The following is a 25,655-nucleotide window of genomic DNA, read 5'->3' on the forward strand; positions in this document are numbered from 1 at the left end:
GAGCCTCTGAGTCCAGCAGAGCCAGTGACACAAAGAGGGCCCAGAAGGGTGACTGTCACCTGCAGTCAGATGAGCAGGGTTTGTTCAAGCAGCTCTGTCCCTGCTCGCTGATCTGCCTGTTTTTCCTATATGTGGGTGATGTGCTTCCAGCAAGGCCCTGCCTGAGCCCATTACTCCAGAAAGTTCAGTGTATACCAATGAAGGTACTGTCTGCATCTTGCTGACAGATGAGTGTGAACTCTAAGCAAATAATCCAGAGGAATGCTAAGGTGCAGCTTGGTGATTTTCTCACTGATCCCTAATGCTGATATTATTATTATTATTATTGAGATAGGGTCTTGCTGTGTCACTCAGGCTGAAATGTAGCTCACTGTAACCTCTGCTTCCCAGGCTCAAGCCAATCCTCCCACCTCAGCCTCCCAAGTAGCTGGACTACAGGCACACAACACCATGCCTGGCTAATTTTTTTTTTTTTTTTTTTTTTTTTTTTTTTTTGTAAAGATGGGGTTTCATCATGTTGCCCAGGCTGGTCTTGAACTCAAGTGACCCACCTGCCCCGGCCTCCCAAAGTGCTGGGGTTACAGGTGTGAGCCACGGTGCCCAGACCTAATGCTGGTTTTCATTTACTCTTCCTAAAGCTGACTGTAAAAACTGAAGCTAGAAACTCTAAGTAGAATGTTCTCAGGACCACTGCACTGCACAACTCTAGGGGTGCCATATACGTTTTGCTATATGAATAGTACCCGTTGGAGCTGAGCACGACACAGCCTGCCCAGATTTGCCAGGGTCAGAGGAGACATCTCTCACAGACTGCCCAAAGGGAAGGGCAGTAACTGTCCCAACCTACAGATCTTTGCCCACCTGAGCCAACCCCACCCATCCTAATGGGAAACCAAGGACTCTGGGGGGGCTCCCTGCTGCCCTGGAACTAACTCTGGGCAGGTTAGCATCCAATGCCCACTGCTTCTGTCCGGTCCAGTCTTTTTTCTGTGGCTACACTCACTCTCATCACTCTTCCAACTGCCGGAACTCACCTTCCCTTGAAATTGAAGCTGATTCAGTGTCAATTAAAAGGATTCGGTTACAGCTGGTGGAGGTGGGCAGAATGGCAGAGAATGTAAAGGGAAAATAAAACAAACCTGTGCAGAAGATGCCGAAAGAGGGGGAGAGATAAAAGAGGATAATATAGCAGACATCACCTCTACCCGTTCTTTCAATATATCCATTTAATCCTCACAATAATATTGTGTGGGCTCTTTAACCTTAGTTCACTGCTCTACAGATGAGAATACTGAGGGCACAGAAGTGAGGAATTTGCCTAAGTAGACAAAGAGTCAGTGGCAGCACCAGACATTGAACCCAGACAGTCTGGCACCTGGGCCCTTGCTCTTACCCACTGCACCAGGCTAAGCATGGGAGGGTGGAGGCGCAGAAAAGGTCGAGGTGAGTGTGGACTGGGCCAGTGGCAGGCAAAGGTAGGCAGAGGCTCCCTGAGTCACCACCCTCCTCTCCCCCAGCTGAGCAGCTCACCGTAGTGGGGAAGATTTCCTTCAATCCCAAGGACGTGCTGGGCCGCGGGGCAGGCGGGACTTTCGTTTTCCGGTGAGTGGCAGCCAGGAGCCAAACTGGGGACATGGCACTCACAGCCCTCGTGGGCACTGTCCCCAAGAGAGACATTCTTCCAAAGACTCCCCGAGGTGGGTACAGGTTAATCCCTCACTCACCAGTCCTGCTCTTTCCTTTATCTGCTTTTTTTTTTTTTTTTTTTTTTGAGTCTTTTTCTGTTGCCCAGGCTGGAGGGCAGTGGTGCAATCTCAGCTCACTGCAACCTCCGCTTCCCAGGTTGAAGCAATTCCGGGCTTCAGCCTTCCCAGTAGTTGGGATTACAGGTGTGTATCACCACGCCCGGCTAATTTTTATATTTTTTTAGTAGAGACAGGGTTTCGCCATGTTGGCCAGGCTGGTCTCGAACTCCTGACCTCAAGTGATCCTCCCGCCTTGGCCTCCCAAAGTGCCCTTTATCTCGTTTCCCTGAATGCCCCCCTGCCCCCGCCATCACCCACTTTCCAGGGGACAGTTTGAGGGACGAGCAGTGGCTGTCAAGCGGCTCCTCCGCGAGTGCTTTCGCCTGGTTCGGCGGGAAGTTCAACTGCTGCAGGAGTCTGACAGACACCCCAATGTGCTCCGCTACTTCTGCACCGAGCGGGGACCCCAGTTCCACTACATTGCCCTGGAGCTCTGCCGGGCCTCCTTGCAGGAGGTGAGTTGAGGGCTCAGGGAGGGTGGGGGGGAAGGTCCGGGCTGGAGATTGATGCTTTGGCCCTCACTGCTGCTCAGTACGTAGAAAACCCGGACCTGGATCGCGGGGGCCTGGAGCCCGAAGTGGTGCTGCAGCAGCTGATGTCTGGCCTGGCCCACCTGCATTCTTTACACATAGGTACCCGCACTACCCCTGCCTCCCGCTTCCTGTCCTTAGCGCCTGCCTTCCGCCCTCAGCAACCAGCTTTCTTTCTGCCCACCTCCCACAGTGCACCGGGACCTGAAGCCAGGCAATATTCTCATCACCGGGCCTGACAGCCAGGGCCTGGGCAGGGTGGTGCTTTCAGACTTCGGCCTCTGCAAGAAGCTGCCTGCTGGCCGCTGTAGCTTCAGCCTCCACTCCGGCATCCCCGGCACGGAAGGCTGGATGGCACCCGAGCTCCTGCAGCTCCTGCCACCAGACAGTCCTGTGAGTCTATCCACCAAGTCCTCCAGGCACACAGCTGCCCCAGGCTGCAGGAATCCGTCCCTGTCCCAGTTCCCCTCCTGAGGAGACTCCATGACACTTGCTGTGTGACTTTGAGCTGCTCCTCCAAGCTTGTTTCTTCTTAAAGAAGGGATAATTTATCCTTCCTTCTACAGCAGTATCAGGAACTGTTTTGCCACCCAGGGGACATTAGGCAATGTCTGGAGACATTTTTGACTGTCATGACTTGGGAGGGAGGGGCTACTGGCATCTGCTGGAAATGCTGCTAAATGTCTTACAGGACAGCACAGCACTCAACCCAAAGAATTAACACAATGTCAGTGGTGCTGAGGTTGGGAAACCCTGAGCTAGAAAATGGTTTGCAATCTTCACTGTGCTTCACAACCGCTGCACAACTTAAAAAAAGGATGCCCATTGCTGGGTGCGGTGGCTCACACCTGTAATCCCAGCACTTTGAGAGGCCAAGGCAGGCGGATTGCTTGAGCTCAGGAGTTCAAGACCAGCCTGGGTAACCTAGGGAGACCTCATCTCTACCAAAAGCACACACTATTTAGCCGGTGTGGGTGTGTGCATCTGTGGTCCCAGCTACTTAGGAGGCTGAGGTGGGAGGATCGCTTGAGCCTGGGAGGTGGAAGTTCCAGTGAGTCAAGATCAGGCTACTGCACTCTAACCTGGACAACAGAGTGAGACTCTCTCTCTCAAAACACAAAAAAACAAACAAAAAAACCCAGACCTCACACCCAGTGATTTTGACCTAATTGCCTGGGTCATTTTTATGTGGAGCCAAGTTTGAGAACCACTGGTGTCGAAGGTTTTGGAGGGCATCAGATGAGCTAATTAGTTGATACACAGAGCAGCATCTGACCCACACAGACAGACACTTGCGTTTGGGACCCCAGAATTGTGGATTTTGAGTCATAGTGTGTGGGCGGAAGTTGAAGCCAGAGAAATAGATGCCAATCGCACAAAAGGACAGTCACCAGGGAAGGCTGCCCCCAGTCCTAAAGGTGAGAGAAAGCTCAAAGTGGTGACTTGGGCTCAAGGACTAAATGCGTGATGTCATGAGACTGTACAGTTTATTTTTAAATTAGTGGCCTATATATATATATTTTTTTTTCTTTTTCTTTTCTTTTTTTTTTTTGAGATGGAGTTTCGCTCTTGTTGCCCAAGCTGGAGTGCAGTGGCGTGATCTCAGCTCACTGCAACCTCCGCGTCCTGGATTCAAGTCATTCTCCTGCCTCAGCCTCCCTAGTAGCTGGGACTACAGGCAGGTGCCACCACGCCCAGTTAATTTTTGTGTTTTTAGTAGAGATGGGGTTTATGCCATGTTGGCCAGGCTGGTCTCGAACTCCCAACCCTCAGGTGATTCACCTACCTCGGCTTCCCAAAGTGCTGGGATTATAGGCATGAGCCACTGTGCTTGGCCCTATATATGTATTTTTGAGACAGGGTCTTGCTCTGTCATGGAGTGCAGTGATACCATCACAGCTCACTGCAGCCTTAAACTCCGGAGCTCAAGGGATCCTCTCATCTCAGCCTCCCAGGTTGCTGGGACTACAGGCACGCAACATGGCACCCAGTTAATTTTTGTATTTTTTTGTAGAGGCAGGGTCTCACCATGTTGCCCACGCTGGTCTTGAACTCCTGGCCTCAGGCAATCCTCCCACCTCGGCCTCCCAAAGTGCTGGGATTACAAGGTGTCAGCCACCTACCTGGCCCAATATTTTAACGTTTGAGAAATTCCACATACAATTTGGATTTCTGGATTTTCTTTAAAATATCGGAATCACTTGAGGCCAAAAGTTCGAGATCAGCCTGGGTAACATAAGAAGACCCATCTCTACAAACAATTTTAAAATTGGTCGGGCATGGTGACACATGCCTGTAGTCCCAGTTACTCAGGCCAAAGACTGCTTGAGCCCAGGAGTTTGAGGTTACAGTGAGCTGTGGTTGTGCCACTGCACTCTAGCCTGGGCAACATGAGCAAGGCCCCAACTCAAAAAAAACAAAATCAGCTCTGCCACCCTGGAGAGTCCCCTGGTGACAATGGGTTGGAGCTAAGGACCAGGTGCCCCTGCAGACAGAACCCATGCCAGGTCACCACAGTCCTCCTGATTGCCTTATTGCCTCATGTCTGGCACCCACATATGTTACCTGCCTACACCCTGCAGGAATGAAGCTTGGAAACCTGAACTAGCTCAGCAGGGGCAAAGGTTTTGGATGAAAACCATGGGACCCCTATAGTGGTGTGTGTGTGTGTGGGCAGGGAGCATCTAGAGCCAAGGAGATGCTGCTCAGGAAGCTTCTTGAGTTCCAGTCTGAACCAAACCCCTGGCTGCTCTATCAGCCCATGGGAGAATTTAGCCAGGCCGACTTCCTGGAAGCAGAGATTTCCTTCTTACGCCCATCTCTCTTGTCCCAGACCAGCGCCGTGGACATCTTCTCTGCAGGCTGCGTGTTCTACTACGTGCTTTCTGGTGGCAGCCACCCCTTTGGAGACAGTCTTTATCGCCAGGCAAACATCCTCACAGGGGTTCCCTGTCTGGCTCACCTGGAGGAAGAGGTCCATGGTGAGGGAGCCCTGGGCTGGGCAGAGAAGGGAGGAAGGGCAAGACACTAGGCAGGCCTGAAGCAGACTTTTCTCTTCCTCTTCCATCCTCCAGACAAGGTGGTTGCCCGGGACCTGGTTGCAGCCATGTTGAGCCTGCTGCCACAGGCACGCCCCTCTGCCCCCCAGGTGCTGGCCCACCCCTTCTTTTGGAGCAGAGCCAAGCAACTCCAGTTCTTCCAGGTCAGAAGGAAAGCTTGGGAATGGTCCCCAAAAGTCCTAAGTTTGGGTCCTGGGCAATTAGAAATGGGATATTAGATTGGCTGAGGGAAAACAGGAAGAGCTACCTGGTCCTGGCAACCTGGCTCTTTCCCTAAACTGGGACCCAGCCTGGACTCCTAAACTCCACCATCTTGGCACTCTCCGGTCCACTCACTGCCAGCTTCGCCAGCCCCAGCTGCCCTTTGTATGGGAATATAGCCCATTCCTTTCCACCTGAGTCGTCACTCATGCTGTGCCAGTAGCCCACTGCACTTGTGTGAACTTGAGCAAGAGACTTCGTGCCTCTGAACTGCAGTTTGCTCATCTGTAGAAAGGGGACAGCAGTACCAAGCTCATAGGTTGGTGGTAAATAACAGAGGCGTGGCATAGAGAAGCTTCACGCCCCCAGAGGCAATGATCCTTGTCAGTCACCCTAAATCACTCCCCTAAGTCAGACAACACACTCCTGGCTATGTGGCATCTGGCCCCGGTCACAAGGCTCAGGAGCTCTCTGGGGCCCCAGGATGTCAGTGACTGGCTGGAGAAGGAGTCTGAGCAGGAGCCCCTGATGAGGGCACTGGAGGCAGGAGGCTGCGCGGTGGTCCGGGACAACTGGCACGAGCACATCTCCATGCCACTGCAGACAGGTAGAGGCTACACTCAGGTGGGCCTGGGCGGTGGAGGGGAGCCCAGCAGGGACAGTTTCAGGACACTGAATTCCCTGTCCACAGACCTGAGAAAGTTCCGGTCCTATAAGGGGACATCAGTGCGAGACCTGCTCCGTGCTGTGAGGAACAAGGTATGTGTTGGGGCCTGGGTGGGCCTGGGTCTTGGGGAGGCATGGCTGCAGCTGAGCCAGGGTTCTCTTGCTCTACCTACCCCCAGAAGCACCACTACAGGGAGCTCCCAGTTGAGGTGCAACAGGCACTTGGCCAAGTCCCTGACGGCTTCGTCCAGTACTTCACAAACCGCTTCCCACAGCTGCTCCTCCACACGCACCGAGTCATGAGGAGTTGCGCCTCTGAGAGCCTCTTCCTGCCCTACTACCCACCAGACTCAGAGGCCAGGGGGTCGTGCCCTGGGGCTGCAGGGAGGTGAGGTGGGCCGGAGGCCACACAAATGGTCTCCATGCTGGCTAGCTGAAGAGCTGAGCCTGTGGCTGGCCTCAGAATCAGAATCAGAAAAGACTGCCAGGCTGGGTGCAGTGGCTCACGCCTATAATACCAGCATTTTGGGAGGCTGAGGTGAGAGGATCACTTGAGCTCAGGAATTCCAGACCAGCCTGGCCAACATGGCAAGACCCCACCTCTACAAAACATTTGAAAAATTAGCCAGGCATGGTGGCGCACGCCTGTAGTCCCAGCTGCTTGGGAGGCTAAGGTGGGAGAATCGCTTGAGCCCAGGAGTTCCAGGCTGCAGAGAGCCAGGATCATGCCACTGCACTCCAGTCTGGTCCACAGACACTGTCACCCCCTACCCCCCACAAGACTGGCAGAGGCTGGGCAGCCTGGGGCTGATGAAGCAGAGATGTTCCCTGGATCCCAGGCCCTGGCACCCCTCAGGAAATACAAGAAAAAGAAGATTCACATCTGTTTAATGTGTATAAAGCCAAGGAAAGGACAGTTCCGAACTCAATAGAAATATTCTGTACAATTCATATGGTGGGGTTGAGGGGGAGGGGACGAGGCTGTAGAACCCACACCCGAACATGTACAAAAATAATTTACACAGCAACCCCCACCTGCAAGGATGATGCAGCTCTGCCCAGCCACCGGGGCTGGGGGGCACACTGCAGACATGGCACCGCAGGAGCCAACCAGTATGGGCCCCAGATGCTGGTGGGAGTGAGGAGGGCACCAGTCCGGAGGGGAGGGCAGCTATTAGGAGGCCTTGAGGCGGTTGCTGGCCGAGCGTGAGCTCAGCAGCTTGTCCACCATAGTGCGGGCATAGCGGAGCCGGCTGGCCAGCTCCTTGCAGCAGCCGTACTCCTCCAGGAGACTCAGGCGGTACGTGCGGAAGTCCCGCTTCTCATCGATGTAGGTCACGGCTGCCATCAGTGGGCACAAGATGAGCTTGGTGTGATCCTGCAAGAGAAGAGGGGCAGGGATTGCTGATCCCAGAGGCCAGTGTATGTTAGGGAGTAGAGGGAAGACGCAACAGGTTATAGGTACCTGAGCCATTCACTCCATACTCAACTCACATGGGCCACTGCCAAGCACGTGGAGCCTACCCCAGCTCTCTCCTGCCCCTGGTGACATCCAGCTCACCTGGAAGAAGTTGATCTGCACGCTGCCATTGCTGAGGTGCAGGATGATGGCACTGCGGGTGCGGAACCAGGTCCGCAGGTAGGGCAGCCGGGCGAGCTCATCACCTTCACGCGGCGTGATGTTGGCACCTGCCTTCAGCAAATGCTCACTCATGTAATTGCGGAAATATTTAAGGAGGGTGATCTGGATGAAAAGTAAGTGAGGGGTTCCAGAATTAGAGTCTCGCCCTCCAGCACAGGTCCCACTCCCGCAATAGCCGGACGGCACTTACCTTCTTCATCAAGGAGTTGGGATGGGAACTCACGGTGAGGTAGGACTCGGTGCCGTCACGCTCTATGTACTGCAGGCTGTCACCATCGTTGTAGAGGATGAGGCGTGTTGAGTCATTGAAGAGCACCCCCACGCTGTTATCACAGAGCTGATACCCTAGGGATCAGTGGAGAGAGGTCTCAGAAAGGGGGAATAGAAAGTGGGGAGTGGGGCTGGGTGCGGTGGCACATGCCTGTGATTCCAGCACTTTGGGAGGCTGAGGGGGGAGGATTGTTTGAGCCTAGGAGTTTGAGACCAGTCTGGGCAATGTAATGAGACCTCATCTCTACAAACTATTTTAAAAATTAGCTGAGCATGATGGTGCATGCCTGTAGTCCCAGCTACTTAGGAGGCTGAGCCTGCAGCCAGGCATAAGCCTGGAAGTTTGAGGCTGTAGTGAGTCATGACTGTGCCACTGCACTCCAGCCTGGGCGACAGAATAGGACCCTGTCTCTGGGCAGTGGGGGAAAAAGGCTGGGGAGTCGGGGAGCACTGGGAGCTGGAATTGGGAGGCCTGGGATGGAGAAAGGAGGGCACTAAGAGTACCTGGGAGCTCAAAAAGGCCAGAGCCTGTAACAACTGAAAAGGTCACCTGGCTGTGCCTGAGTCACCCACCTGGTTCTGGAAGAAACCTACCAAGGCCGTACTTGTCCGAATAGTCCACCCACTTGCTGACCCAGAAGATGGGGATGCAGGCAGGATCCTCAGCCTCCTCTAAGACAGAAACAGACAGATAATTGGTCAAGACCAGCCTCTTCTTCTCTGGTCCACACATGTGGCCCACACCAGGGAACAAGGAAGCCTGCTGGGCACACCACCTGGGCTCAGTTGAGAGGCCTAGGGCCCCAGAGAAGAGCAAAGCAGGGCCTCTGCTGCCAACAGGCTCAGACAAGCAGCAGCATAGACATCTCTACACAGAAAGTTTCAACACAGCGCACCAAGTTCCACTCACTCCTTCATTCCACTGACCCATTTACTGAAGGCCTACCGTGCCAGGCACTGTTGCAGGTACAGTGAGCAACAGACAAAACCCCAGCCTCCACAGAGCTTACACTGTGGTTGCAGGGGCAAAGACTAATCAAATTAAGTATGGGCAAAATACCAGTGACTTCTATCATGGTAAGAGTCAGAGACATCTAGTTTTCCAGTTTGGAGTAATTAGGAAACTGTGAAGACAGACGCCGGCTGCAAACACATTAAAATGTTATATTCAGTGCATGCAACAAACACCTTACTTTAAATCCAATCAAAGAAGAAGGACGTGTTGGACTATGTTGGGTGAGAAGTGTTATGGAAAACTATGCAGTGGGTAAGGGGATGCGAAGCACCAGCAGAGGGGCCAGGGAGATGCTCACGGAGGTGACACCGGAGCAGACACTTGAAGGAGGCCACAGTGTGAGCCATGTGGTGTCTGGAAGAAGTGCTTTCATGCCAGGGCCAGGGAGAAAGCCCTGAGGCTGCAGTACGTCTGGGTCTGTTATTTCAAGGGTCTTGAAGAAACAACAGGAACTTACTGAGCAAAAGAAACAGCGTGTGAAGGTGGCACATCGAGGTGCTAGAGTAAGAGACGGATCAGAAAAGAAGGCAGGAGCCACAGCAAGCAGGGCCTCGGATATCAGGAAATGGGGAAACCAATGGTCCTATGGAGACAGGGCCTGGACAAGTCACCAGTGCTTTGTTGGCCAAGGCTCCTCCTGCCTTCTCCAGATGCCCCAAGCAATCCTGCCCCGCCCAGGGCCCCACAGTACCCACCTTGCCTGACCAGCCCGCGCTCCGAGGGCTTGGAGGCATTGACACTGTGCAGCTGCTGCAGCATGTCACTGAGGTGGCAGTCGACCACCTCACCTGTCTCTCGAACCACTGGTTCTTCCTTTTCCCGGGTACGCTCAGGCAGGGGGTTCTCCAAGCCTAGAAAGGTGACAAAAACAGGGGCGTTGGGAAGGGCATAGGACTCCCCTGCCACAGCTGAAACTCTTCCAAAAGAAAAATTCTCTTAGCTACCATTGCTTTGGGGAAACTGAGTCAGTGCCTGGTTATTAGAGCAGCAGCTGCCATGCTCAGGTGACAGGCACAAGTGCTCACTGTGAGGCAACAGATCTTCAGATGCTCTGGCCTCTGACCCAACGATGTGGCCCTGCAGGATACGACCTGCCACTCAGGCAAACAGCTTGAAGGCAACAGCAGCTCAGAGCTGCCCAGCTTCGAGCAAAGAATTAAAAGCATCTTCAGCATCCAGGCAGATGGAAGGGCTGAGTAGTTCAGTTCATCCACAGAATGGATTCAGTCAGCATTTAAATAAAAACACAAGAAATTTTTTTCCACCCCAAAATTTGCTTTATATGCTTATTTATAACCAAGAAAAGCTTGAAAAGATACATGAAATTTTAATGCTGATTATATCTGGGCAGTAGAAACACAGATTATTTTTGTTGTCTTTTTCCTTATTTATTTATTCCCCCACCAACATGTGGTAATTCTCCTTGCATAATATAAAATGTTTAAGTTTTCAATTAAAAAACAATGCCATGATAGGGACTTAGGTATGAAATAATAAGATATTAGGGATTTGCTTTAAACACTCCAGCAAGGCCAGGCCTAGTGGCTCACACCTGTAATCCCAACACTATGAGAGGCCAAGGCAGGTAGACTGAGCTCAGGAGTTTGAGACCAGCCTGAGCAACATGGCAAAACCCTGTCTCTACTAAAAATACAGAAACTAGCTGGACATGCTGTCCCAGCTACTTGGGAAGCTGAGGTGGGAGAGTCACTTGAACGCAGGAGGTGGAGGCTGCTCTAAGTCATGATCTTGCCACTGCACTCCAGCCTGGGCAAAAAAGCAAGACTGTCTCAAATAAATAATAAATAATAATAAATAGTAAATAATAATTTTTTTAAACTCCAGTAACAAAAAAGGCAGAGGCTGGAATAAATAAAAAAAGTCTGTCCAAATGTTGATAAGTAGTAAAAATAGATGAAACATGGGACTCATCATACAGTTCTCTCCACCTTTGGGTAACTGAAAATTTCCTTAAGTTTTTAAAATGCTATATGAAAAATTAAAACTGAAAGAAAAAAAGTAGGAGGCTGAGGCAGGAGGATCACTTGAGCTCAAGAGTTCGAGACCAGTGTGCGCAACAGGGCAAGACCTCATCTCTACAAAAAATTTAAAAATTGGTCAGACGGCCGGGCGCGGTGGCTCACGCCTGTAATCCCAGCACTTTGGGAGGCCGAGGCGGGCGGATCACAAGTTCAGGAGATCGAGACCACGGTGAAACCCCGTCTCTACTAAAAATACAAAAAATTAGCCGGGCGCGGTTGTGGGTGCCTGTAGTCCCAGCTACTCGGGAGGCTGAGGCAGGAGAATGGCGTGAACCCGGGAGGCGGAGCTTGCATTGAGCCGAGATCGCGCCACTGCACTCCAGCCTGGGCGACAGAGCGAGACTCCGTCTCAAAAAAAAAAAAAAAAAATTGGTCAGACATGGTGGCACGTGCCTACAGTCCCAATTACTTGGGAGGCTGAGGGTGGAGGATCACTTGAGCCCAGGAGGTCAAAGCTACAGTGAGGTACAACTGTGCCACTGTGCTCCAGCCTGGGAAACAGAGCAAGACCCTGTCTCAAATTAAAAAAAATAAACGAAAACAGAGAAATAAGTAATCCTTTAAAATATAGCCCAAAGAATAAAATATCCATGAGTCTATTTCAGACATAACCAAATAAATAAATCAATGGGAGAGAAGGAACAGCTCTTCCTTACAGGAGAATTCCAATTATTAAATGTAGAAAAAGTAAGGAAAAGAAAAATTGCCATTAGAACATCACTGTAGGCAGGACACAGTGACTCACGCTTGTAATCCTAACACTTTGGGAGGCAGAGGAGGATCACTTGAGGGCAGGAGTTTGAGATAAACCTGGTCAACATAGTGAGATCTTGTCTCTACAAAAAAATTTTTTTTTTTTTTTTTTTGAGACAGTCTTGCTCTGTTGCCCCGGCTGGAGTGCAGAGGTGAGATCTCGGCTTACTGCAACCTCCACCTCCCGGGTTCAAGTGATTCTTGTGCCTCAGTCTCCTGAGTAGCTGAGATTACAGGTGCACACCACCATGCCTAGCTAATTTTTTGTACTTAGTAGAGATGGGGTTTTGCCATGTTGCCCAGGCTGATCTCAAACTCCTGAACTCAGGCAACCCGTCCACCTCGGCTTCCCAAAGAAAAAAAATTTTAATTAGCTGGGTATAGTGGCACATGCCTGTAGTCCTAGCTACTCTGGAGGGTGAGGCACGGGGACTGTTTGAGCCCAGGATGTTGAGGCTGCAGTGAGCTATGATTGAGCCACTGCATTCCAGCCTGGGTGACAGCAAGTCCTAAGACCTGTCTCAAAAAAAATTCCACTGTAGTAGCTGCAAGGTATGTGGAAACTCTGGGGAGTTTTTTATTGTTGCAACTTTTCTGTATAAGCCTAAAATTATTCCAAAATGAAGTTTAAGAAAAACCAATGCCTAAAAATTGAAAACTGAAAAATGAACTGAAGTTGTACATCAAATTGGTGATAAATCCACAGAGCAAAAAAGTATTTCAAGTGACTTTTTAAAACTATGTATCCTTAGTGAAATATACTTTAAAGACAATTAGAAATGCAAGAAAATAAAATATCATTTAATAATAGGAACTCATATATGTTGAAAATTTTAAGCATATTAATGTAAGGGAACAAGATTTTCAGTTTAAGAGAAAAGAAATATGAGTATAAACCAAACAAGTAAAAACAGATTAATATTGTGTCTGAATCAGACACTTAAAAATTACCAAAAGAAAAGCAGTAACTCCCCAGTGGAGGAAAAGAAAATCACTGTAAGACAGTATGTATCAATGTTAAATTTCCTGAACTTGGGAATTGTGCCAGGTATTATTGTTATGTAAAAGAATCTGTTTATAGGAAGCATACACTGAAGCATTAAGGGTAAAGTGTAGGACGTATACAACTTTTGAATGTTCAGAAAAAAGAGGGCAATTGATAAATGCGAAAAAAAGTGTTAACTGGTGAATCTGGGCAAAAGGGGAGAATGGGAGTGTCTTTTTGGTCTCTGCTACGTTTTTCATAAGCTTACAATAATATAAAAAAATGTTTAAAAATGTGTGATTTGGAAATACCAACACAGACTCAATGTCAGTCTTCCCCCACTGCCACAAATGCAGTTCCTAATTCTGTTCTCTGAAGAGACCTAGAAGCAATGACAACCTAAGCAATGGCATGTGGTTTTTTGATTTTTAAGAAAACGTCCATCTTTTTTAAGAGAAGTATTCTGAAGTTTATATAGGTATAAAAATGGCAAAGTGCCTGGGGTTAACTTTAAAAAATACTTCAAAGAAACAAAAATAAATGAATGAAGCAAACTTGACAAAATCCTGATAACTAATTATTGAATCTGGTAAGTATGAGGGAATCCATTACATTATGCTCTATATGTGTACTTGAAAATTTTCATGCTGGCTGGGTGCAGTGGCTCACACTTGTAAACCCAGTACTTTGGAAGGCCAAGGCGGGCAGATTGCTTGAGCTTAGGAGTTTGAGAACAGCCTGGGCAACAAAGTGAGAATCTGTCTCTACAAAAAATACAAAAAATTAGCCAGGCATGGCAGCACACGCCTGTAGTCTCAGCTGAGATGAGAGGATGACTTGAGCCTGGGAGGCAGAAGTTGCAGTGAGCCAAGATCACACCACTCCACTCCAGCCTAGGAAACAGCCAGACCTGTCTCAAAAAAAAAAAAAAAAAAAGGAAATTTTTATGTTTTTCAATGAATCATGAAAAAGTGTTAGAAGGCCAGGCGTAGCAGCTCATGCCTGTAATCCCAACACTTTGGGAGGTGGAGGTGGGAGGATCACTTGAGCCCAGGAGTTCCAAGACCAGCCTAGGCAACATGGCAAAACACTGTCTCTACAAAAACAAAAAAAAATTAGCCAGGCATGGTGGCTCATGCCTGACAGTCCCAACTACTTGGGAGGCTGAGATGGGAGGATTGATTGAACCCTAGAGTTGAAAGCTGCAGTGAGCTGTGATTGTGCCTCTACACTCCAACCTGGAAAACAGAGGAGAGACCCTGTCTCCAAAAAATTAAATTAATTAATTAAAGTGATTGGAAAGAATTTTTTAGGCTTGGTATTCAGTCCATTTTCTTCTTCTTGAGCATAGCAGGTTTATCCAGCCATGGTAAGGTCAGTCTTTCCTGGCAAGGCCGAGGAGCAGATGGGCATGGGAATCACGAATTTAAGCAGATGGGCATGGGAATCACGAATTTAAGCAGATGGGCATGGGAATCACGAATTTAAGGACAGAGGTCTGTCCTAAACCAAACCTGAGCTCTTGGGGCCAGGGACTAAGCCACACACACCCCTACAACCTGGGCTTTCCCTGGGGAGTCTGCTCTCTTACCCAGACCCTTGTTGTACCTTTATTGAGGACTGTGAGGGGCTTCCGGTTGCTGGGGTCCAGGCTGCTGGGAGCAATTGAAAACCTCGGTGGAATGGTCAGGCAGGTGATGGGGAGACGGGCAGGGATATAGCCAGAAGTAAAGAACTCGTCGTTAAGCAGCTCATTAATGGTTGGGCGGGCAGTGGGATCTGTCTGAAGCATCTTCTGGATGAGGGAGGCGGCCACGGGGTTGATGTGCTAGGGCAGAGAGAGGGACAGCCATAAGCAGAATGTGAAGGGGACCCGGAGTACAGTACGGCCTCAAAGGGGCTGCAGGCCAATAGACCACACGCAGTCCCCAGTCTCAAATACACCCCAGGTTAGTGGTTCACAACTTGGTTCAATGCCAACTTCTCCACTGTCGGCTTTACTGAGCACCTTTGACAGAAGGGTCAATGGACTGTGGCCTAGCACCAACTCACTTTCCTGGCACTTACTATGTGCCAGGAAAGCATTCTAAGCACTCCTGTACTTAGCTCACTTAGCCCTCACTAATACATCTAAGGGGTGGGGCTCTATTATCATCCCTTTTTTGCAGAGGAGGAAAGTGAGGCACAGAGAGGGTGAAGGCCTTGTCTAGTTGGCTTGATTCCATGCTGTCTCTGACAGTGAACTGACACTTTGTGATGGATTTACTATGTCCGTCCTTATGGTGACAGGCCTCTTGGCTTCACACAAGGACACTACACTTCAAACTGGCTGTGTGCTAGGCTTCTGCAGGAACCAGCTATTCCTTTAAATGCATTTCTGTTGGTGGTTGTGAAAATACACACCATGGCCAGGTGCGGTGGCTCACGCCTGTAATCCTAGCACTTAGGGAGGCTGAGGCGGGCAGATCACGAGGTCAGGAGATTGAGACCATCCTGGCTAACACAGTGAAACTCTCTTTCTACTAAAAATACAAAAAAAGTAGCCGGGTGTGGTGGCGGGCACCTGTAGTCCCAGCTACTCAGGAGGCTGAGGCGGGAGAATGGTGTGAACCCAGGAGGGGGAACTTGCAGTGAGCCGAGATCGCATCACTGCATTCCAGCTTGGGCGATACAGTGAGACTCTGTCTCAAAAAAAAAAAAAAAAAAAAAAAAAAAGGAAATTGCACACCACTATGCCATTAGGAAGCCCTGGGATTCAGTGATTCATAATTCTGTGAGCACTTACTACATGTAAGGCACTCTGTGAGGTGCTCCAAGGCAGGAACTCCACTTTATAGACGAGAACTATGGTTCAGAAGATGCAGGCCAGGCTGGGCATGGTGGCTCATGCCTGTAATCCCAGCACTCTGGGAGGCTGAGGCGGGTGGAGCACCTGAGGTCAGGAGTTCGAGACCATCCTGGCCAACGTGGTGAAACCCCATCTCTACTAAAAATACAAAAAAAAAAAAAAAAAAGCCAGGCGAGGTGGTGGGTACCTGTAATCCCAGTTACTTGGGAGGTTGAGGCAGGAGAATCGCTTGAACCTGGGAGGTGGAGGTTGCAGTGAGTCGAGAGTCAAGATCATGCCACTGCACTGGGGAACAAGAGTAAAACTCCACCTCAAAAAAAAAAAAGAAAAAAAGAAAAAAAGAAGATGCAGGCCATTTGCCCAATGTGATCTGGCTAAGTGGCAGAATCCATTTGAATTAAGATAATCCATTTCCAAAGCTTAAGCACTTTAGCCTCCTACTCCTTCCTACCTCCTTTGTTTTTTGCTTTTTACGCAACTTTTGGGCTACCCAATCTCTTGAGAATCTGCCAACTCTCTCCCCCTAGAAAAAATGCTTATGTGCACATACATGTCAAGTTCTGTATGTAATTTCAGACACAGGCCCTCGCAAGCTCTGTGGCTATCCTAGAGGTGGGATAGACCTATTTCTGGTCTTAGGATATTGCCGGGCTCCATAAACAGCTTTTGGGGAAAACAAAATAAATGTAAAGTTAAAGCATCATTAGTCACCTTGGGAATACTGTATTCATTCTTCTTGATCCGGAGGTAGGTCTCTTTTAGGCAAGAAGTCTCAAAAGGTGGTTTGCCCACTAACAAGGTATACCTGTAAGCACAAGGTAGGATTTGGCACCAGCCTCCCAGCCACAACCCAGACATAAGAGAAATCATCTCAGGGTCAGAACAAAGACCAGGCATCCTCTGGACACTCACTGTAACTCTGGGGACCCTGAAGACAACCCCCAAGTCCACTGAGCAGCCCCAGGAGCCATGATATTGGCTAGAATGAGCCCTTAGCAGAATACACGTGGTGAGACTAGGATTCTTAGGGGCCAGTGATTTTTTAGTTGTGGCCTGTGGTCATCTAGGACTCTGCAAGGGCCTCAGAGGCTGCCTGTCATGCAAAACAGGTCAAAGGGCTACCTGCACTTACAGAAACAGCTCTACCTTTAGCAATTCTGTACTTAAGTCTTCAAGTTTTCATTTGGAAAAACCCCACTGCGAAGATGTATGAAAGTCACTGCTACAACTCATTTCTAACTCTCCAGTACCTAGGCCCCAAACAAGAAAGGTAATACCTGAAAAGGCCCAAGCCTCTGCCTGCCACCAACCGCTGCTGATGGTCTCAATCCAGACAGACCACTGGCACGTCATCCTTCCATCTGTAACTCCTGGCCTAATTTCCCCCACCATGCTAATGTTCATCAATGTTTAAGACCTTATTGTGCACGGGAACTACCAAGGGACCTTGTTAAAAAATCCAGATTCTGACCCAGTCAGTAATCTGGGTCCTGAGATTCCGCATACAGGTTCCCAAATGATGGTGATGCTGCCCTGTGGACCACTCTAGCAAAGGACTAGAGTAAGGTTGTGGAGACGACTTCTCCTCCTCCTTCTCCTCCCCCTCCTCCTCCCCCATGTCCTAGGCTGCAGAAATCCAACAGGATACACCAGTGACAGGGAAAGATATGGCAGTTAGGCTTTGTTTGGGGGTAACCTGTTCCCTGCAGTAGGTTTGCTGTAAAGCAGGCCGAAAGGTCCACAGAAAAGGTCAGCCAGGTAGGATGTCCCAAAGTTGCCCCTGCTGAGACCAGGTAGATCCAGAGATAACTCCCAACTTACATGATACACCCAATAGACCACACATCCACCTCGAAACTGTGCCCTTTCTTGCTCAGCACCTCGGGAGCTATGTAATTAGGAGTCCCGCACAGGGTCTTCTTCCTCTCCCCGTCATATTCGACTTTGGTTGCCAGTCCAAAATCCCCTGGGACAGAGGGAGGAAGAGCGGGTACTTAGATGCCAGGCTCTGCCATCTGTCAATGCAGAAGGCTAGTTAAGGTTTGACTATCAAGAACCAGGGCCATTTGATCCCACAAGCTTCTGCTCCTTGTACGCAGCAAGGCTTGCCCAGGAATCTTCCCGCCATGCTGACACCAGGGAGGTGCCTCCAGTGATCCTTCTCACCCCTCCCCTTAGAAAGGGGCTATACTTCGAAACGGGAACTGGCAGGGATAGCAAAACTCCAGTGTCTTCAAGGATCAAGCAAGTTAACCTCCAAGACTTGGCAAGTCTGTGAAGAAGTAATAGGGAGGAGTAGAGACTGTGGCAAACAAGTCTGAAGGGGACAGCTGCTTTCCAGCCCAGCAAAGGACTGCCCTAAGAAAATGCTGTCCTCGTATTACTGGAGCTTTCATGACTGTTTAAAAGGAGCTCTAAATCAAAATTTTTATGTCAAACCTTCCAATTTAAAAAATAAAAACAAATTCAAATTCTTTGTAAAAAAAGAAAAATGCTGTATTGGGGCACAAAAAATAATGCATCTGTAGGCAAGATACTGACTTGTGGGTTCTTTGTTTGAAATTTCTGGACTAAAGAGAGAATTCTAGAGGCAATCAACAGCCCAAACTTCCCACCATCCTCTTCCTTCCTCCTGGTCTCCTTCCTTTCTCCCAGCCTCCTCCAAATTCCAGCCTCTTGGAGTGATGTCAAGCACCCCTGCAGGCTCAGCAACTCACCTATTTTCACCTCCAGATCTTCATTCAGGAAAAGGTTGCCCAGCTTGAGGTCTCGGTGAATAACTCGGTTTCGGTGCAGGTACTGACAGCCAAGCACAATTTGCCTTAGGTAGTATCGGGCCTCAGGCTCAGTCAGGGCTTTCCTCCTCTTGTGCAGCTCCAGGAGAGACTGTGGATGGGAAGGAGAGGGCAGGAGGGATGGGGAGGTGGTATTGAGGCCGGTGGGGAAGGGAGAGGGTTACCAGGCAAAGGAAGCACAGGATTGGACTCTGGACTCCCAAAGGATGAAAGAGGGGTCTTGGTGGGTTTCTCCCTTCCCTATGCTCCCACCCCATTCCTTCTCCAGGACAACTGGCATCTGGACCCTGCCTTAACACTGTCCACAACCATTCACAGCACCCCTTCTCCTACTAGCTTTCTCCCTTACCTGGGGGTCCTCTCTCAGCCCCACTCCGGAAGTCCCCAGCAGCAGATCCCTTTCCTGATTCTTATCTCCCTCGGAAGGCCCGAAGTCTAGCTCCAACTACCCCCTCACTGACCCAGCTACACTCCGGAAGCTCCCAGTGCCCGGCATCACTAACCTGGGACTCCTCCCTGGCCACTCCAGGGCCCTAGCGTCCATTACCAGCACCCCTCCCCCCAAGTACCTCGCGTCCAGAAGCTGACCTCCCTATCAGCAACATGACTCAGACTCCACTTCACTGGAACCCCGTCCTCTAGCAGCTCCAAGAGCCAAGAAGCCCTTACCAAAGGCACTTTCCATACCTAAGAGGGAGGCTCCCAGCACCCTTCTCTAGCAGCTCCAAGTCCCAGGTACTCCCTTCCTGGGCACTCTTTCCAGCAGCTCCAGGTCTGGGCGCTCCAACTGCCCCGCAGGCAGTTCCAGTTAACCAGCAGCGACACTCACCCTCCGGCGGCAGAGCTCCAACACCACGAACACGAAGTCGTTGTCCTCGAAAAAGCCGTGGAATCCTACGACGTGCTGGTGGGCGAGGCTGCGGTGAATGGATATTTCCATGGACATCTTCTCCCTCTGGTGCGGCTTAAGCAGCAGAGACTTAGGCACAATCTTGCCCGCGAACACCTCCTTGGTGTCCGCGTCCGAGATCTCGAAGCACTTGGCAAAGCCACCCTTGCCCAAAAAGCGGCCCCGCACATAGCGCCGCCGGCTGCGTGGGTCCACTAGGACCTCCGGGATCTCTTTCGCCGGTGGAGCCGCCGCCGGAGCTCCAGGAGCTGCAACTCCGGGGACCCCGGCTTTCCCAGGGTCGGCCGGTGCCCGTGCCAGCTTCCCTGCAGTCACCGCCGCACTCATGCTCCCGGAGCTGCTCTGCAGACCTGGATCCGAGCAGACGCTCCGCACCGCTCAGCTCCTCCCCGAATTCAAACGCGGCGCTGGGAACGTTACAAAAGCCTGCGCGCCACTGATTGGCCGCGGGGATTTAAAATCCAAACCCGCCCGCCGCGCGGCACCATGGGAGCGCCCTGCGCAGCAGCTGCCTTTAAACCCGGACCCAGCCGGGGAAAAACTTGATTGACAGGGACGCCCGAACACGTGGGATAGCCTGGGAAACCAAATCCGGCGTGGATGCGGAGACCCAGCCCCGAGAGGGGAGGAATTCCTTCGGGGTTTCTCCCTTTCTCGGGCGTCCGGGAAAGCTCCTGCAGTTCGCTTGCGCCTCCTCCAGGAAGCTTTTCCTTAAATCTTCCTCCACCTCCACCCCACCTAGAATATAAGCAATCTAAGAGTAGGGAACTGGCATGCCAGCAGGTCGTTTAAGAAAGCCTTAGCATCCGCCTCCCGATGCCGTCAGCTCTCAGCCAAGCCACCCGAACTGAACTAAAATCTAAGTAAAAGTGTGCTTGCCAAACATACCTTCATGGCTAGTCTGCTCCTTCAAATAACTGCCGCTTCTGAGCTCCTCCGGATTACAAAGCAACGCTGCTTAAAGAAGGGGCCATGGAACAGCAGCATCGCCATCACCTGAGAGCTTGTTAGAACCGCAAAGGCAAACATTCAGGCCCTACTCCAGACCTCCCGAGTCAGTGTCCGCCTCTCAACAAGACTGCTCAGGTGATTCCTACACATCCTGAAGTTGGAGAAGCACAGTACCAGAGTCCTCCATGATGCAAGGAAGCTGTCTGGCCTGCTCGCTACTGAATTTCCCAGGGCCTAAAATAGTGGACACTCAGTTTCTTGGTCAGAGGGACGGCAGGTTGGAAGAATGCCTAGCAAACTGGCAGGTCATAGCCAAATGTGTCTTGCAGGGTTTTGTTTGGCCTCCCGTGTGTGTGTGTGTGTGTGTGTGTGACGGAGTCTTGCTCTGACGCCCAGGTGTGTGTGTGTGTGTGTGTGTGTGTGTGTGTGTGTGACGGAGTCTTGCTCTGACGCCCAGGTGTGTGTGTGTGTGTGTGTGTGTGTGTGTGTGTGTGTGTGACGGAGTCTTGCTCTGACGCCCAGGGGGGTGTGTGTGTGTGTGTGTGTGTGTGTGTGTGTGTGTGTGTGTGTGACGGAGTCTTGCTCTGACGCCCAGGGGTGTGTGTGTGTGTGTGTGTGTGTGTGTGTGTGTGACGGAGTCTTGCTCTGACGCCCAGGGGTGTGTGTGTGTGTGTGTGTGTGTGTGTGTGTGTGTGACGGAGTCTTGCTCTGACGCCCAGGGGTGTGTGTGTGTGTGTGTGTGTGTGACGGAGTCTTGCTCTGACGCCCAGGTGTGTGTGTGTGTGTGTGTGTGTGTGTGTGTGTGTGTGTGTGTGTGACGGAGTCTTGCTCTGACGCCCAGGGGTGTGTGTGTGTGTGTGTGTGTGTGTGTGTGTGAGACGGAGTCTTGCTCTGACGCCCAGGGGTGTGTGTGTGTGTGTGTGTGTGTGTGTGTGTGACGGAGTCTTGCTCTGACGCCCAGGCTGGAGTGCAGTGGCACAGATATCGGCTCACTGCAACCTCTGCTTCCCAGGTTCAAGCAGTCCTCCCGCCTCAGCCTCTCAAGTAGCTGGAATTACAAGCGTGCACCACCATGCCCGGCTAATTTTTGTAATTTTAGTAGAGAAGAGGTTTCACCATGTTGGCCAGGCGGGTCTTGAACTCCTGACCTCAAGTGATCTGCCCACCTCGGCCTCCCAAAGTGCTGGGATTACAGGCATAAGCAGCCATGCCCGGCCATTGTAAAACATTTACAGCATTTAAAAGAGGAGGTCATAAAAATTTGGATTTGTGGCCTTTCCTGAAAAAAATCAGCTCTAGCTACTTAACTCTGTGCCTACATGCTTTCAGTTTGCCACAGTTCCCATTTACACCCCTTTGTTCTATAGGTACTTGAGTGGCAACCCTGGAACAGCAAAATACCTAAGTTAGAAGCTCTTTCTCTGTGCCTCCTTAGCACCCTCTGATCCTTCATAGAGCCCAGCAAAAATCAACCATACTATAAGTATCCTTCACCTGCCTTGCAGCTAAAGGGAAGGGCAATGAAGGCAATGAAGGCAATGATGCTGTCCTTTCCACCCCATGTCCCAAGCTCCCAGAGCAGTGCTTGGTAAAAAAAAAAAAAGGGTACTTACTAAAATGTTGGCTGAATAAAAGGAAGACTTTGAAAAATTAAGTTATTTAGTACCCCTATGGTGTGAATAATTCTTTTTATTGGAATTTAATATACTTACAGAAAAAAATGTACATATCATAATTGTACACAGAGCTCAGTGAATTTTCACAAACTGAACACATCTGTAAACCACACCCAGATTGAGAAAGAGAACATGACAAACACCCCGCAAGTCTCCCTTGTGCCCTGTGCCAGGGGTGCCACCACCACCTCCTAGTCTGATGATGTACTAGGAGATTCACAGACTCAGCCTGTAATCATACTTATGGCTATGATTTACTACAGCAAAAGGCTAGGAAGCAAAATCAGCAAAGGAAAAAAGTGCATGGGCAAAGTTCAGGGAAACCAGGTGCAAGCCTCCCACGGTCCTCTCCCAGCAGAGTCACACAGGACACAATTCCTCCAGCAATCAGCTGTGACAACCCATACACACTGTTGTGTACAAGGGAAGCTCATTACAGACTCAGTGTTCAGGGCTCTGATTGGGAGCTGGTCACTTCATCCTCTGCCTAACACATATGAAAATCCAAGACTCGCAGAAGGAAGGCAGATGTCGGGCATAATCCACATTGTACAAACAGTTTAGGCACAGTGAACCACTCTTATCATTTAGGGATTAATGAGAACCCTCCTGAAATCCAAGCTTTCAGATGCCAGCCAAGGGCCAGCCTTGCAAACAGGCCTGCTTTCTCATCTCTTTTCACACAGTCCATCTCCTTATTGAGGATTCTTTACAGCAAAATTATTATCAGTAGGACCCCATGCAAAAGGGTGAGACCAATCTGAAGTATGGACCTCAGTTCCTCCTGGTAGGGTCCTAGATTTAACCAGCTAAAATAAATCCCATTAACCATAAAGTCTATCTTAGAAATCCAGGTTGCTTCCTCCTTAATTCCTTTTTTTTGAGATGGAATCTTGCTGTCACCCAGGTTGGAGTGCAGTGGCGTGATCCTGGCTTACTGTAACCTCCACCTCCTGGGTTAAAGCGATTCTCCTGCTTCAGCCTCCCAAGTAGCTGGGACTACAGGTGCACACCACCACACCCAGCTAATTTTTTTATTTTTGTATTTTTACTAGAGACGGGGTTTCACCATGTTGGTCAGGCTGGTCTCAAACTCCTAACCTCAGGTGATCTGCCTGCCTCAGATTCCCCAAGTGCTGGGATTACAGGCATGAACCACTGTGCCCGGCCCTTAACTGCTGTCTGAAACTCTTTTTTTTTTTTTTAACCTGACCTGAGGCATCAATTCAGGCACAGTACAACTCTGCTCAGTAAATGGAAGCTAACGCAAATGCTTTCCAGGGCTGAGGGGATATCATGAGAGTCATGGTCATGTACAGAAGCATAGTCCCAGGGGCACAGGTGGTACCCCTGGAAACAAAGAATTTGCAATATTAGGGCACCTCAAGCAGGACATCCATTAGTCAAGCCGTACAGGTGAACAGACCTCCCACCAGGGGAGGTCTCCTGCCCTAGTGTTTCCAGTTCCATCTGAAAAGTTCCTGGAGTTCTTGGCTTCCAAGTGACTGCCTGAAGGCAGTGAGTCCCAAACAGTTTTGCTTGTTCAGGATACAGGTTGATTCATCTCATGAGCATGGATGACATTTGTGGGAGATCTTCATGGAAAGCATGGGAGCTGGACCCACTCTGTTGTCAGTCTGAACTCAAAGCACTCACAGCACATGGAAAGGCAGCAAGCACTGGGAATTTTCCTTCAGCAAGAGGAGGCTTCTAGGGATCAAGCCTCCCCAGGTGCCAGGCTTTAATTATTTTCTCTAATGTTACAAAAACAGTCATGCCCTGTTCAGCAATCATAACACTGCATTTTTTCAACCATCTCTTTCTCTCAGCCAGGCCTTTCCTCTGGAGGGTTTGTATGTAAGAGGCACAAAAGCATTTTTGTAGATAAACTTTTTTGTTTATTTATTTATTTTTTTTTGAGATAGGGTCTGGCTCTGTTGCCCAGGCTGGAGTGCAGTGGCACGATTTTGGCTCACTGCAAATCTCCGCCTCCTGGGCTCAAGCCATCCTTCTACCCTCAGCCTCCTAAGTAGCTGGCACTACAGGCACATGCCATCATGTCCAGCTAATTTTTGCATTTTTTGTAGACATAGGGTTTTGCCATGTTGCCCAGACTGGTCTTGAACTCCTGAGCTCAAGCAATCTGCCCACCTCGGCCTCCTGAAGTGCTGGGATCATGTGTCCATCACTGTGCCTCGCCAACTTTTTTTTTTTTAATCATCATCCTAGAGTTCAAGTAGATAAATGTTTTTGTGCAACTTAACCAGAAAGACACATTCAGGAATTGGTCATGATGTGTGGAGGGTTGAACTGTGTCCCCACAAAAAATCATGCTGAAGCCCTAATCACCTGTACCTCAAAATGTGAGTATATTTGGAGATAGGCCCTGAAGAAGTAACTAAGTTAAAATGGGATTGTTAGGATGGGCCCTAATCCAACCTGACTGGTATCTTTATTAAAAGAGACTATTAGGACACAGACACATAGACAGAGGGACCATACGAGAACATACTAAGAAGGCAGCCATCTGCAAGCCAAGCAGAGAGTCCTCAGAAGAATCCAAACCTGTCGACACCTTGTCCTGGACTTTCAGCCTCCAGAACTGCGGGAAAATAAGTTTCTATTGTGTAAGCCACTCAGTTTGTGGTACTTTGTTATGGTATCCTTAGCAAATGAATAAAGGATGAAACTCTGAATTTTTTTAAATTTCAAAATGTGTTTACATAATCTTCCACCCCTTTTGTCCTGATTATTCAATGAGCAGCCTAAAAAAAGCCTAATACCTTTCTGGGGACAGCTACATTTCAATAATCCACCTACCTTACTAAGCTGTGTGTGCTGGGAGAAAAGTGAGGGAAGTAGAGTCAGGCTGTCAGTCCACTGTTGCAAGCTGCAACTAATCCCAAAAGCTGAATGCAACAAGTCAACAGCAGTGACAGAAACCCCAGAGAAGGTTCGAGTCTGGTCTGTCAAAAGCAGGAGGAAGGGTCACAGTCCTTGTGATGTGCTCTTCCCCATCTTGCAGCTTTTGGCAAATATTAGAAGTTAGGAATGCAATTAGCCTCTGTATTAGAGACAAACAGCCTATCAGCAACTTGATCTTAGATGGATTCCATTAAAGAATAAGCCCTTTTCAGCCAGGTTCCAGGATGTTTTCATAGTTTAGCACTCCACGGAGGGGGTCCTTAATCTCCAACGGCCCCAACGTCTAAGTCCTGGTCATTGAGCCTGTGTCTGCTTTCAGTTCAGCATAGCCCGCGTTGAGGCTCATGGCACACAGTAGCAGGTTTCAGCTTAGAGTCAGGGCCAGGCAATTAGGATCTGGGAATTTGAGATTCTGAACAAGCCAGCTGCTTTTCTTCAGCAGCAGTGAAGGCATGCTGCGTGGCCAGACAGCTGTGGTTCAAGTGACATGCAAGGCTGCCTTTTTATCTTGTTGGTCTTAGAATCCAATTAACCCACTCAAAAAAAACAATGCATATTAGACTAGACAATTATCAGCCTCTA

The 25,655-nt window shown here is 49.8% G+C and overlaps 5 protein-coding genes across 17 annotated transcripts in view; 3 read left to right on the top strand and 2 right to left on the bottom strand.

Moving 5' to 3' along the window:
• ERN2 (endoplasmic reticulum to nucleus signaling 2) overlaps window positions 1-7,196 on the top strand; it is a 23,881-nt gene extending 16,685 nt beyond the window's left edge. Inside the window, exons 14-22 of the mRNA XM_050773861.1 lie at window positions 1,518-1,602; window positions 2,071-2,260; window positions 2,338-2,437; window positions 2,529-2,728; window positions 5,169-5,316; window positions 5,410-5,537; window positions 6,079-6,202; window positions 6,287-6,354; window positions 6,441-7,196. Coding sequence (XP_050629818.1) covers window positions 1,518-1,602; window positions 2,071-2,260; window positions 2,338-2,437; window positions 2,529-2,728; window positions 5,169-5,316; window positions 5,410-5,537; window positions 6,079-6,202; window positions 6,287-6,354; window positions 6,441-6,653 — 1,256 coding nt within the window. The 3' untranslated portion in view covers window positions 6,654-7,196. The remainder of the gene's footprint in view (window positions 1-1,517; window positions 1,603-2,070; window positions 2,261-2,337; window positions 2,438-2,528; window positions 2,729-5,168; window positions 5,317-5,409; window positions 5,538-6,078; window positions 6,203-6,286; window positions 6,355-6,440) is intronic.
• NDUFAB1 (NADH:ubiquinone oxidoreductase subunit AB1) overlaps window positions 1-25,655 on the top strand; it is a 1,133,838-nt gene that overhangs the window by 1,019,732 nt on the left and 88,451 nt on the right. The gene's annotated exons all lie outside the window — the stretch shown is intronic.
• Window positions 1-25,655, bottom strand: part of CHP2 (calcineurin like EF-hand protein 2) — a 256,785-nt gene that overhangs the window by 60,883 nt on the left and 170,247 nt on the right. The gene's annotated exons all lie outside the window — the stretch shown is intronic.
• EARS2 (glutamyl-tRNA synthetase 2, mitochondrial) overlaps window positions 1-25,655 on the top strand; it is a 174,499-nt gene that overhangs the window by 1,184 nt on the left and 147,660 nt on the right. The gene's annotated exons all lie outside the window — the stretch shown is intronic.
• Window positions 7,133-25,655, bottom strand: part of PLK1 (polo like kinase 1) — a 24,293-nt gene continuing 5,770 nt past the window's right edge. For 2 of the 3 annotated variants that reach the window (XM_050773835.1, XM_050773836.1), the window contains 10 exons: window positions 19,441-20,524; window positions 18,534-18,702; window positions 17,638-17,782; window positions 16,528-16,621; window positions 14,577-14,796; window positions 9,884-10,039; window positions 8,768-8,845; window positions 8,094-8,248; window positions 7,823-8,005; window positions 7,133-7,639 (listed from right to left, as the gene is read on the bottom strand). In XM_050773835.1, coding sequence (XP_050629792.1) covers window positions 7,436-7,639; window positions 7,823-8,005; window positions 8,094-8,248; window positions 8,768-8,845; window positions 9,884-10,039; window positions 14,577-14,796; window positions 16,528-16,621; window positions 17,638-17,782; window positions 18,534-18,702; window positions 19,441-19,848 — 1,812 coding nt within the window. In that variant the 5' untranslated portion in view covers window positions 19,849-20,524 and the 3' untranslated portion in view covers window positions 7,133-7,435. The remainder of the gene's footprint in view (window positions 7,640-7,822; window positions 8,006-8,093; window positions 8,249-8,767; window positions 8,846-9,883; window positions 10,040-14,576; window positions 14,797-16,527; window positions 16,622-17,637; window positions 17,783-18,533; window positions 18,703-19,440; window positions 20,525-25,655) is intronic. The other variant, XM_050773834.1, reaches the window with a different exon arrangement.

Source organism: Macaca thibetana, chromosome 20 (assembly GCF_024542745.1).
Source record: "Macaca thibetana thibetana isolate TM-01 chromosome 20, ASM2454274v1, whole genome shotgun sequence".
In the NCBI taxonomy this organism is placed as follows: domain Eukaryota; kingdom Metazoa; phylum Chordata; class Mammalia; order Primates; family Cercopithecidae; genus Macaca; species Macaca thibetana.